Source organism: Lepisosteus platostomus, chromosome 3 (assembly GCF_059453375.1).
Source record: "Lepisosteus platostomus isolate fLepPlt1 chromosome 3, fLepPlt1.hap1, whole genome shotgun sequence".
In the NCBI taxonomy this organism is placed as follows: domain Eukaryota; kingdom Metazoa; phylum Chordata; class Actinopteri; order Semionotiformes; family Lepisosteidae; genus Lepisosteus; species Lepisosteus platostomus.
Genome location: NC_142613.1, coordinates 5,284,229 through 5,297,451, shown reverse-complemented (window position 1 = coordinate 5,297,451; position 13,223 = coordinate 5,284,229). Strand labels below are relative to the sequence as shown.

General features: G+C 42.5%; 1 protein-coding gene across 6 annotated transcripts; it reads left to right on the top strand.

The window, feature by feature from the left end:
* The first annotated feature begins 909 nt into the window (after positions 1 to 909).
* On the top strand, positions 910 to 11,129 carry LOC148674167 (uncharacterized). 6 transcript variants are annotated; one of them, XR_015935128.1, is made up of 12 exons: positions 910 to 1,182; positions 1,276 to 1,340; positions 1,474 to 1,564; positions 1,810 to 1,904; positions 2,966 to 3,119; positions 4,049 to 4,169; positions 4,764 to 4,867; positions 5,207 to 5,304; positions 6,244 to 6,351; positions 7,644 to 7,800; positions 9,435 to 9,753; positions 10,084 to 10,221. XR_015935128.1 is itself a non-coding variant. In XM_088624029.1 (12 exons), exons 1-12 carry the CDS (start codon positions 1,128 to 1,130, stop codon positions 10,441 to 10,443), a joined length of 1,740 nt encoding a protein of 579 aa, XP_088480155.1. In that variant the 5' UTR covers positions 910 to 1,127; the 3' UTR covers positions 10,444 to 11,129. The 6 variants fall into 6 exon arrangements, 4 of the variants coding, with proteins under 4 accessions (XP_088480155.1, XP_088480154.1, XP_088480157.1 ...); XM_088624029.1 differs by having other exon boundaries at positions 6,231 to 6,351; positions 10,084 to 11,129; XR_015935122.1 differs by having other exon boundaries at positions 911 to 1,182; positions 9,435 to 9,744; positions 10,084 to 10,219.
* Positions 11,130 to 13,223: the final 2,094 nt, after the last annotated feature.

The following is a 13,223-nucleotide window of genomic DNA, read 5'->3' as shown; positions in this document are numbered from 1 at the left end:
AGTCATGCACTGGACATGAACAAAATTAATTCCACATTGACAATATTGGAAATACAAGGTGTTCGTTTATGAATGAGATAGTATGAAAGTCTGATCAACCACAGTATAAAGGATAGCTAGCTGTTTTTTTTAACCTTTTGTAGCTAATAAACATCCTACATATTACATTATTAAGGCACTTATTAGTCACAGATTACTTATTTGCCTGCACTGAACAACCTGTGCTTCAGTACGTTATTACAACAGTACTACGCGACTAACAGGTCATCTCTAGCGCAAAGTGGTCTTGTTGCTTCTTACCGTATTAACAATGTTTCTGCTAAACCGGGACATTATTATAAGGGAACCTATTCTGATAGCATTCAAGTTTGGTTAGAACACAGTTGTCAGTCTGTAGCTGGAAGGTGGATAAATTAGAACTGATGACTGCACAGACCTTTAATTTTCAGGTTTTACTTCAGTTAACCAATAAAGATCTGGCGCGAATATAGCGGTCTTCAATAGAAACCGTTAAGGTTCGCCAAGTACTTAGACCTAGAGAAATTTTAAACACGAATTACGACACTTTTCAAAGACAAAACTTTAGGCATTTTCCATAGTTCTAGCCATCACACTATTTTCTCTATGAACAGCTGCTCTCGTCTTCATGCCCGGTTCTAGTTGTCACCAGCAGCCCGGCTGTGTGAATGAAGCGGGTCACTTTGTGTCAACCAAAACGAAATGTGTTCCCAGCGCATTTGTGAAAATCCTGACTGAATCTGATGGGGTTCTGAGTTGAACCGACGCTTAACAACTCTTGACCCTTTTAGGGCTTGTTTGGTGAGCTGTTTTTTTTTTTAAGTTGCTCATTATTGGAATAAAAAAAAAAACAGGAATTAAATTAGTCCTAAAAAAAACTCCGTGCTGTCATGCTCACATGAGCCACGGGACACCGAGATAAGTTCGTTCCAGCGCGTTCGAAATTTTGCATGCGCTTTGAAAGACAAATTTCTTTTAAGACTGGAACAGGCGCTTGGGTACCGACAGGCTGATTGAGCGAGTTAATTGATACTTGCGATTGTGAGAGTTTTTAAATAGCTGTTGATCAGGTTCAGTCGTACAGAGTTAGGTAAGGTGTGCGTCTCGGCATGTCCGGAAACATTTGGACGGCTTTGTGTTGCTGTCAGAAAGGCCAGGACAAAGGTTTGGATTGTAAATTTAATTCGACATATATTTTATGTCCTGTTGTTTTGCTCTCATATTTGCTTATCCAAGGCCTTTTGCAAACCTCCCCAGATGGCCAACAGCAGGCGGTGGGAAAGAAAAACAACGAAACGCTACGAAAGGTCGAGAATACTGAAGTAAGGCTGAATCTTCCAATGTGTTCTGAATCAGAGATGTTTTTACCAATGCCAAGTCAAATATTGCGTGTGGCCATAAAGAGAGCTTTCCGAGTCAGAGAAGATTTCTCTCTCTTTTTTTCTCCCTTTTCAGCGCGATCCGGTTGTTCATCAAGTTGCGCACGTGAATATTGGCTATCTGTCCGCGGTGTTTGATCAGAAGGAAAGCTTGTCTAGCCAAGAAGGTAGCCGTCCTGCAGTGGTGTGCCATTGCGTTACTGATTCTTTCACATTTAATACTTAACGCGTTCGCAAAAGTGGTTTAATGTCGACGCCATCGACGATCAGTTTAAACAGGCATCGAGGGCTTCGGTTCCATATCCCACCGCCCCTCCGTTTGTTTAAAAAGTTATAAACCTTTTGAATTTTAACCTACATCAATAACGCAGGATTGTTCTCTCCTTTGACGCCTTATTGTTTTTTTTTTTAGATTCGCGAGGGCGTCTGGAGTCCACCGAACACCAACAGGATGAAGTGGCCGTGAGCGAGGCTGGAGAGCGAGGGGTGCTGGGTTTCCCGGGACAGGTAAAGGTGTTCTGGGGCTCCAGTATGAGTCCAGCTCCTTCACACGCTTTTTTTTCCCTGTGAGTTTGCAGAATCCTAGAACTAGGCAAAAGAGCAGTTTATAGTGTGAAACAGGCATCCCACCCTGGGCAGAGATAACCTTGCTCATCTTTTTCTTCTGAAGGATGTGTTCAAAAGCTGTGATCTTCTGTACTGTGTAAAGGCAAATATGCGATTTCAAAGTAAAGGCCATGCAGGTGGTATGTGCACAGTACATCACTCTTGATGTACTGCACTTGGTGTGTTTGAAGGTTTTCCATGTAACGCCAGTAACTCGTGGAAAAAACCCTGCTGACTGCAAAGCGTCACACCTTCATACAATACTACGCCTTTTCTGTGCCTGTGATCAGCTCTGTATGCTTTCGTTTTACAAATAAGGAATTTTCAAATGGGAAATGCTGTGCGGAACAGACACCCCCCTGCTGTATCATTACAGAGCTATTTTGATTAAACACTTCCAGTTAATCCTATTAGGTTAGTTAAGGGCGAACTATGTAAGAGGGAAAGCCAGGAGGCTTGTGGGTCCCCAGTTTTTGGAATCCCTGCTGTTCGTACAAGGAGGCACCTAAAGTTTGAACTAAAGCTGATGTAGTGAACATCTTCCCCCTTGAATACACTGCATACTGACCAGCTCAAAACCATCTTCATGTTTAACGGCTTTTTGATGTAGGAAAGGTTTGGCTGGACTTGACACTGGTAGGGTTTCAGATGATTTTGAGTGGAGCTGTTTTTCAGGTGGCTGAGGGGGAAGGCCCTGGGACGCTCAGCTGTAGATTGATACTTTATTGTCCACTGCTGTGGAAATTTGTCTTTGGCTTCTCCCACAGAAGTACAAAACATTCAAGCAAAATATTGGGGTCACATGAAATCACAACAACAGTATGTGATGTGTAAATAGTTGGATGGATAGATGGGGGAGGAATACATTTTAATACCTTCATTGAGTAGTTTTATTGCAGAGGGGACAAAGGACTATGTGACATTCTGAAAGGCGTCTCTTTCCACCCTCTCTTCCTCTGCAGAGCGGCGCAGCTGGACCAGCAGTGCTCAGCTCAGAAGAAAACCGAGGCTACAGGCTGATCAAACAGCAGCTGGCAGTGGCAGAGAGGGAGAAACGCGAGCTGGAAAAACAGGTGCACCAGGCTAACCAGAGTGTCCGGGACCTCAAACACGAGGGTAAGTTTTTTTTTTTTTTTTATGATGAGGGGCTTCAGACCCACATTCTAGGACATAACCCTGGAATTAAATGAATCGTCGGCAAACGATCAGATATTAAACCCTCCCAAGTGCAGTATCTCCTGACACTACGAAAGGGACACTCTCCCACCCTTTTGTTCTGGCTGTGCTATTAAACTGTCTAGAAGTCTAAAACTTTTAATCTTGAATGATTCTTGTTTAAGCTAATGACTTGTTTGCAGTTACAGTGCTTTCACTACATGCATGATGCAAACTAGAACAAATAAAATTCCTCAGGACTGTCTCTAGAATACACTTTCCTACAGTACCTCCTTTGTCTCTTTTTCATCCCTAGCGCCCGTAAGGACATGTACCAGGTGGGGCCTGAAATTGTGACTACTGGAACTATGCAGTCAGTCAAAAGAGGGGCCTGAATATAAATATGGTCATCCTGTTAGTCTAGATCATATCACTGAGTTTTTTTAAAACAATATTAACACCCCGCCCCCCTTCCTCCATCCATTCATCCCTTTACTAACTGCTTTATCCAGTTCGGGGTCACAAGGGTGCCGGAGCCTATCCTGGCAGGCAGTGGGCGCAAGACGGGGTACACCTGGGCAGACACGCAGACACATACAGTTCCCAGAAGCCAATGAAAATACCAGCATGCCTTTGGACTGTAGGAACAAACCAGAGAACTGGAGGAAGCACACATAGACACGGGGAAAACAGAAGGGATCAGTTCCTGGGGCGCTCAGGCCCCAATGCTGTGAGGCAGCAATCTGAACCCCTGCACCACTGTGCTGCCCTAATGCCCAACTGCCCCCGCCACGGCACCTTTCCATGGAGACCTTCCATAGTGTCGTGTTTTTGAAGCTACAGTCTGCTCTCTGGCTGTGTCACTCAAGCTTGCCATTCTCTCCTTTTAGTTGCTGTTTTACAGAAACGTCTCCAGCTGGTGGAGAACCCACCACACACCCTGTCGCCTCCCAGACCGCCCACCCCACCCCCTCTGCCCACTCCTTCTCCTCCTCTTCTCCACCCCCTCAGGTGAGACAGCTTTGACTGGGTCATAAACCCAGAGCTTGGGGAAAACTCTCCTCCTGACAGGTGTCCTTTTGTAAAGAATGTTACAGTCTCCAGGTAACATTCACACATCATTTCTGTCACTCACCACTTTTGTATAATGCAGGCTGCTGCTTGGTAAATTAAAACTATGAAGATTTTGAGTTCGTCTGGACAACTGGATTGTGTCTGTCACAAAACATGTGTATGCACAAAAGACCAATTTGCCCCATTTGGTTTATTTGCTTACTACTAGCTAATTGATCTGAAAATCTTATCCAGCTGTTTGTTGGCATTTCCTTGTGGCTGTTCCAAACTCCCACATCCCTTTGTGTAAAGTGCCTTTTGTTAGTTTCAATACAGCCACCCCTTTGTTCCACTTATACAGAGTAATTTACCATAAAAGTTTAAACAGTGAGGACTGTCAGAAGTCAGAATTTCGCATAAAGAGTGAAGTTTTGTTTTTCTAGACAGACTTGAAGTAACTTTTCTTTTTAAAAAAATGGTGAAGCTTGTCTGCTTCACTTGTGACTGTGGTGCTGAAATGCTCAATTCCTTAAGTACTTTTGTCTGTTGCAGATCCTTATTGTCAATCATCCAAAAAAAGAAGGACTCTAAAGAGCAAGACCCATCTTGCACACAGCAAGAAAACTACTCACCAGCCTCGCCTGAAAGAGCTACAAGTGTGTAAACAGCTGGATATCTCAGTGTCAAGATCTGTTTGATGAAATGTTATCACTTTGAAATCTTGTTGTAGACAAAAATGTGAAATGCTACTTTTAAATAGGTAGATTTCATCTGCCATTTTGGCTGTGTACATTTTAGAACTTTTCTGATTCATAGATTTACTGATGTTTTATAAACAGTCACCTGAGTGACTACAGTACATCTTAGCTTTGTCCTGAATAGAGCCAGTGAACCCATTCTCTTCAAAGTAAAAAACACTTTTTCATATTAAAAGCATTAAAATCTGAAGTCCGAGTTTTACTATAAACCCAGATGATCTGGCTGTTCTCTTGTAGATGACGTCTCTACCAACCATCAATGCCCTGGCATGAACGAGGTCCTGGAAATGATCAGAAATGGGGTTTCCTTAAGACGTGTTATACAGGTACAAAAGGTAAGACCAAATCATGAATTATGTGAATATTTTTCACATTTGTGTTCATGCAGCTTCATAGTGGCACCTTTATAAAGCTGGCATGCTACTTTTATAAAAGGAAAATGCCCTTTAGAAGATCAGTAGGCAGTGCTGATCATACTGTATACGGACTGGGATGTATGCAGTACTCCTATCTACCAGTAGAGGCCTGTATTTTGTGTACTTTCTGAAATGCCAGTCTTAAAATATAGGTTATACCCATTTTTATTGAAAGTAGCTGATCCCAGCTTTTTAAATGCCATTGAGATCCAATCTCCCATCCCCATCCAAAAATCTACTGCCCAGGATTTTCCAAAGCTCTGATGCTGTATTGGTTGTGAGCCAGATAACTTTATCTTCTTAACCAAAAGACATTGACCTTATGATGTAGAGCAACGTGCCTTTCCTGCTCCGAATTTGTTTTAATCAAGTTGCATAAATGTAGAGCCCTGGGGCCTTAAAGATGTGCACCTGACCAAAACATCTGCATTTTTTTCCCCTCCAGTAAAACTAGGGTTGCTTTGCTTTAGGAGATGGTAGCAGGAGAATATTGTGAGATTCAGTATTCATCCAGTTAACTGGCTACTTTTTTAAATGCGATGAATTTACCAACTCAAATTTGCAAGAGCCGAGGAGAGGCATACTGAGCCCCAGCTGTTTTGTAACTGCCTGGTGCTCGGTTGGCGGATTGCCCAATGAGGACATTCTGTGCTAGATTTTCATTTGAAGCTAGTCTTGGGCATTGTTGGCAGGGATGCTAAAAAACCACTTCTGTGTTCATTTGGCTCTGTGCTTTTATATTGGCTTGATGTCTGCTTAAAGAAAATGAAAAGGGACTGGGAGCCATTTAACTTGTTGCCTGGGGCCTGCAATGACCTTACCTCTCTCTTTGTGCCATTTTTGAGGGGACTTTCAAAGACGTCTGTGACCAAGAGGAGCAGCTGGAAGTCAGCAGCAGCTCCGCAGAGCCTGAACTTGAAACCATCCTTAAAAGGAGAAAAGAAAGTGTGGATCACTTTATCTCAGGTAAATTTGAGATTGATTTACTGTGATTTAAGAAGACCATGTTGGTGTTGCTATCCCAAAATTCAGTCTGTGTGTTTAGGGCGTCAATTGTTCTTCATTCTTTTACTCTTTTTATTTTCATTGTGTTTCTAACTTGGTCTTGGTCAGCCTTCGAATTGCCAGAATTCCAGATTTTTCTTTTGCATGGCTGGAGCTCAGTTCCCCTTCTCCTCCACTCAGATTGCGGGCCCCCAAGTGTCTTAGCGCTGGGTCACTAGCCGACTGAGACTGGGATTCCCCATGTGGCGCACAATGGGCAGGCTGTCACTGTCAGCAGCGGGTTTTAGTTAGCTAGGTCCCTTGGCAAAACAGCAGCTCCTATGACTTGTCAGGTCTTGATGAGGGCTGTGCTGGGCTTCCTGTAAGGATGTGTGGCTGGTGTCATGGCAGGGGCACATGAAGGACCTGTAGAAGCATGTCTGCAAACCCTCATTAATCTCCCCTTACGAAACAGCATTAGTTGCTGTGGATTAAATTGAAGAAACTTAAGTGAGTGGATGTAAGATGCGTGAAAACTGTATTGTAACATAACCATACCTCATGTTGTGATGTTATGGGTGCCATTGTCTGGATGATACTATTAGAGAGATGAGCTTATTGTTTAGTCTGCTAAAGATGCCTGTGTGTTAATGTAGCCTAATCTGACTTTGAGGCTCAAATTAAACCAGAATTTACACCCTCCTATCAACAGCTAAGACCAAACCTATGCATTTGATGGCATTTTCCTGTTTTCCTTTGCTAGCAGCTTTCGAGAGATTTTTTTGCCCAAAACCAATGGAAAGCCATCATCAGAAACTGGATTTGGTGTTACAGTTTGCGATTGGAAAGTGTCAAATTTTTTAGAATCTAAATACTTTTTTAAAAAGGTTTGAAACCATTACTTCTTTAAACATCCTCTTTGTTTGAATGGAAGACCTGCAGTAGTGTTACTTTAGGGTATGTAAGAGGTGACATGCCAGAGAATGCTGTTCATTTGGAAGCTAGGAGCTAATTGATCCAAGGATCTCATTCAGGTGTTTCTTGACAGAAGCCAGGGAATCAGAAACATGGCTGGATGTCCTTTTGCATGCACCCACAACTCCTTGCTTAAGGATATGCTTTCTATTCTTTTTGAAACACTTCATAGTTCTTTTATGCCCCTTGGTGTGTTTCAGTGTTAAAATTGGTGAGACTTTCTTTTGAACAGTCGGTCTTGCTGCAGTGTTGCCGCTTTGAAAGTCACCGTCCTCATTAGCATACTGATTTATGGGCAGATGGCTCTTTTGAAGAGGATTCTGCAGAGGACACCGGTCAGCACAGGCTGGACATGCCGGCCAATAGCTCCCAAGTCAGGAAGAATCCTGGAAAAGAGAACCCTGGCTACGTCTGCCAGGATCAGGCGGAGAGCCAGGAACATGGGAACTCGTGGAGGTAAGAACAGTGTTGAACATAAGGCTCACTATCCCAGCCTGTTACATGAGCTACAGATGTCTGGGATCATGCACTTAATTCCCTTCAAAATGATATTGAATTCTGAGTTGCAAAATGTTGCAGGTATGAAATGCAAGAAGTGGGGCAGCAATATTGTCTACATCTGCATGTAGCTTGTGATATGTTGTGGACTTGATCACTGATGGAGCTTTTGTTTATCTGTATAATTGGGGTAGTCACTATGTAAGAAGCATGCTTCTTGGCCTAGGCATTTAGAACAGACATTAATTCTCCAATTACCTCTAGACCAGTTCCTATACATAGCATTTTTCATCCCAAAGAATACAAAACAACTTTGTCCATCAGTGTAGCATCTACTTGTTTAATTCATAGCAGCTATTTTGTTCCAACAGATCAGAAAGAAAAGTGTGAATTTGCCAGGCTAGTTTAATTGGGGATTCATTTGGGGGCTAAATTTGCAGTCCAGCAGACACGTCTGTTCTTGCTAAGAGTGGCTTTGGATTTTGAATGATCAAGTACTCCTCACTTCAGTTTAACATCTCAACCAAAGGATGGATGATTAATCTTTACAGATGAATCAAAAGAGTCTGCTTTTCATACACTAGCACAGAATCTGCCAGTTACAGAAAGCGAGCTAGCCTAGCTGCACTTTTTAAAGCAATAAGGATGATCTTTTGAAATTTACTTGCATAGGATCAGCATTCACCCCTCCAGCTCCAAAGAAAAGCCAGAGATTAAATGGAATATTAGCTGTTGGATCTTTTATTTTGGCAGAATATAGCCTTTTTTAGAGTGATAATAGCAAAAAAGGATGCAGAGTTAGTGAATTTTCCCATTTCCAGCAGCCCATAGATTGTGTTCTCCACTTCAGGGAGTGCTGCACTGCCTTGGCCATCACGGTAGCTTTATTTTTGTCAAATTCTACAGTGTCGCCAACAAGCAAAGAGAAAACTGAAATCACTGTTATTTATATGTTAGTTTAATTTAGCCAAGAGAATTTATGTGCCTATAGATGTCAGAGCCATATAATGGTAAAATAAATCCTGATGCCACTCTTTATCTCTGCATCCCCCTAGCGGTTTATAGCTGTAGCCGGTCTCCTACAGCTGTACTTCAAAGCAGTGTTAGATACTTTGTTCTGAGAACTGCATGACATCTGATATTCTCTGATGAATGTTTTGTATTTCTGGTAGAACTATGGTTCATAACTAGGACCACAACCATACACAAGTTTGGTGTTTGAGTATCAGGTCTTTTATCCCTGTAAATCGGGGGGTCTTGCACGCCATTCCCGGACGTCCTTTTGTATTCTGGTTCTGTTCCAATGTGATTTAATTTGGAAAATTAGGTTGACATATAAGATTGTTCTCTCGACTTTTACAGTTGATCATACAAGTTGTGCAGTTGGTTAATGTTATGGTTACCTATTCACCTTGGTGCCTAGTTAAAAGCATTATAGTTATGCAGCTAATTAAATATTTAGAGTAGCTATGTAACTGAGAATAAATAAATACAACTAGAACAAACGTGACTAAAACAAAAACCAGACGACTGTAGAATCTCCAGGGATTGTTTGAGATCCCTGGTGTAAGTGCTGGTGTTGATCTTTGCAGGGAATCGGTGGGAAAGCATCTTGAATCCAACAGTGAGGCTGGAGATGAGGGCAGCACCAGCAGCACCCTCCCTGTCACATCTCCACTGGACGTTGGTCAAGTGGATGATCTCTCCTGTCCTCCTGATCCAGAAGGCCATGCTGAACCATGGTTCGAAGATGTGGCTTCAATGGACCCCAGTAATATGGACCCTGAGACAGAGGATCATGTCATCCTTGGAGCGATTCTTAGCGATTTGATGACTGCCTTGAAGAACCAGGATCTTTCAGACGATGGGACTGCTTTAAAGGATCAGGATGACACGGATACTGTAAGTAAGGCAAATCCCCATGTGTCTCCAGAACTTCCTGAGCAAAGCCAAGAACCACAAGACATGAATGAGGAAGAATGGACTGATGTGAACCTGGAAGCGGTGCTTATATCCAGATCCGACCTTTGCTTTAGGAAAACAGTAGACCCTGATGAACACCTTGAATGCCATAATATCAAAAACAACCAGAACAATGGTCAACTAGATGTATTAAATGAAATCAGTGTGGAAGACGCCAAGCAAACCCTTCCAAAGGCTTTAGAAGATGGAGATGTGGTGTCTTTGAAGGAAGCTGATCTAGTAGACCTAGATAAACACATCACCCCTTTTCTCTTACAGAATGGTGCACTGATGGCTCCTCCAGCACGATCTAGTGGACAGCATGATCAAGGTTGTATCTCTTCTGACACTGCAAAGGTATTGAAAGGAGACTTCCTAGAGGAGAGTGTAGATAGTGCACAAGAAGCAAGCCTGGTGCCCAGAGATCACCAGCCTCTTAAAGAAAGGGCCGGCTTTGTTGTAGGTCAAGGAGATGTGGGTTCTCCTCAGCAAACCACCCTTCCTGCTCATGTGAAAATCCAGAATGTGAAGAGACCATGTGACTCACCTCACTGTTATCTGCCAGGCACTGATCTCCTTCCAGCTCTTGAAGATGAGAGAGATTCCACTGACTCGGACATACCTGTGTTCTTTTGCTAAGGATCCTGTCAGAGTTTGTAATTGATCTATGTTGACCTATGTAGTGCATAAATTGGCCATTGTATTTTACTTTTGATTGCATTGTTCAGCATATTTTGTTTTATTAAATAGAGAGGGTTGGAAACCTTCAGTTTTTTTAATCCAGTATTCAGTTTCATGGAAGTATGTTTTCCTTGGTGCATTTGCGGTTTTAATTGACAAGTTTGCTTTGAATAAAATATTAAATGAGGCGTTATTTGAAATTGTTGATATTGTTGTGAAATGAATAAATTGTGTAACATAAGCACAGAGAACGTAGACCTAAAATGTATGGTAAATTAGTGATCCTGTCAAATCAGTATGAACAGTGATCATGTACTAAATGTAGAGCATGATGGAACATTTCTCTTCTCAATTTAAAGTACTTGATTTGACTAAAAAACTAGGTCATTTAGAATTTTAAAAAACTTGTTTCTCTGGCAGTGTGGATGACCTTTGGAGATATACAACTTGCATTGCATGCTTTAGTCTTTTCACAGCATGTACAGTTATTTTTGAAGTGTGACTTGAAAAGTGCACTTTTCAAAAATATTTTACTTTTTGTATGTGACATGAGTATAGCCATGGGAATAATTTAACAAGTAAAATGATTTTTGCTGCATAAATGTTTACAGAAGGGTGTGAGAATAAATATTCAGTTAACTAAATCATGTTTCCTGTTTGTGTCTCGGGTATAACCTAGTGAGGTGTTGGTTAAGGATAAGTTCTAAATGTAATATGAAATGCGCTATAATAAATCTTGACGCTGGTACAAGAGCAGCAACTCATTCAAGAATTGGTCAGTGAAGCCTTGTTTCATTTTCAGTTTGGGGTTTAAATCTGCCCAGATTCTACACACCCCTGTGGCCTTTCTGTACACGCAGTCTAGACATTACTTGGATAAATTGCATTGCTGCTTCACAGTGCTGGGGCACTGGGTTCATTTCTGGGGTGCTATCTGTGTGGAGTTTGTATGTTCTCCCTGTGTTTGTATGCATTTCCTCTGGGTGCTCCCACCGTCCAAAGACATAATTGGTAGGCTATTTGGCTTCCTGGAAAATGGGGCCTGGTGTGAGTGAGTGTGTGCCCTGTGATGGACTGGTGTCTTGTCCAGAGTGTGTTCTGCTTTGTGCCCGTTGGTTACTGGGAGGCTCCGTCTCCCCTGTGACCCTGTATTGGATAAACAGGATAAAAAATGGGTGATTAAAAGCTAAGTGGCATTTCCTTGCTGAACAGATTATTGGTATATAAAGCTCATTGCTCAAATGTCAATTACGTCTGCCCAGTAAACTTCCCATTAAGGTTAATGTAGTGTAAAAAGAAGGTGCATTAGCAAACTGAGAAGGACAAACTGATGAGCCTTGCAAAAAGGTTATTGTAGTAGAACTTGTTGAAATGGTACCACCGCCTCTAGATGGCCTGCTGGAGACATGGAAATGTGCAATGTGTAGCCGGGTAAAGGAAAGGAAAAGATCCAGGGATGGTATTTTGTCAGAAATAAAAATGAATGAGCCATGTGTTAATGATTTCTACCACATCGATGTTCCCTAAGTGGGCTTGAAACGGATGTCCTCATCTTTTAAAGATCTCTTGTCACCATGGCTCAGGAGTGAAGATTTAAGGAGATGTTCTCCTGGTTTTTGCATGGTTGTCCTCCAGGTGCTCTGCAAGACTGAAAACATGCTGGTAGGCAGGGCAGGCACAACCCATACTTGGGCCCGGGTGCAAGTAAATACAAAAGCCTCCCCCCTTCCCCGGCTTCCTTCTCCCTCCGCCAGTGCACACGGAGCAAGAGAGCAGAATTACAATGGACTAACATATTGAACTTGATACTTGGTAACTTATTTAAAAGTGGAAAAACATGGGCCTACCTCACAACTTGACTCGTAGCAGCAAACTTGGCAACGATATCCCTGAAATCCACCTGCCCTGCAGTGCTGTTCTCTATAGATGGCAAAGCTGGAGCCGACAGTCTTTTCTGTGACAGGGTGGACCTTTTTTGATCAAATTCAGTTTGTTAAATGAGCGTCCAGCACTGGCGACCGCAACTGGACTTGTTAAAAACACTTGACATGCAACCACTGTGTTTGGAAACGTTTTCCAATGGTCTTTTCTGTTTGCGTTTCTCGCTACCCGCTTTCATGTTACACACTAACGAACTTTTCTTAGCTCAGTGTAAGCTTGTCTGTTGCTTAGTCTTGCAGGGGAACAGGTCACGTCATCCAATTCTACATCTTTTGGAGTGAATGCGCCAATGACCAATTGCAAATCATCCGCACAGCCGTGTTTTCCCCATCGATCGTTGTTTTATTTTAAAATATGCCAGACTGATATTGAGAATACACTGCGTTCCCCGCCCCTGACCTATGAACTTTCGTTCATTTATTTTACGGATGGTCTTTTCTCCAAAAAAAAAAGCTGTAATTTGAGTTAGCAACTTGCCCCCCTTAGATCTGGGCTTGGGTGCAGTTTTACCTATTGCTAGTGCCCATTGCTTGCCTGGTAAGGCTCCAGTTCTCCAGTTTCCCTTGCAACCCACCACCAGGCCATGATTTTGGTGTCTGTAGGCCCAAGGCACTTTCACTCCTAAGTGTGCAAAAAGAGGGGAAAACGCAAATTGAATTGCCTCGGGTGACACGATGCACTTTAAACTATTCTAATGCAAAACCACGTGATTGATGGAGTGAGTTCTAGTTTCTAGAACAGCTGCTGGATAGCGTATGATTGATTTGGAGCACCTAGAGTCGATCGCAGGCATGTTG

Excerpts from the sequence above, each read along its gene's own strand:
- LOC148674167 (XM_088624028.1), top strand. The coding sequence starts at position 1,128 with ATGTCCGGAAACATTTGGACGGCTTTGTGTTGCTGTCAGAAAGGCCAG. Across the intron at positions 1,341-1,473 it reads GAAAGGTCGAGAATACTGAA|CGCGATCCGGTTGTTCATCA; the intron begins GTAAGGCTGAAT and ends CTCCCTTTTCAG. Across the intron at positions 7,801-9,434 it reads GAACATGGGAACTCGTGGAG|GGAATCGGTGGGAAAGCATC; the intron begins GTAAGAACAGTG and ends TGATCTTTGCAG.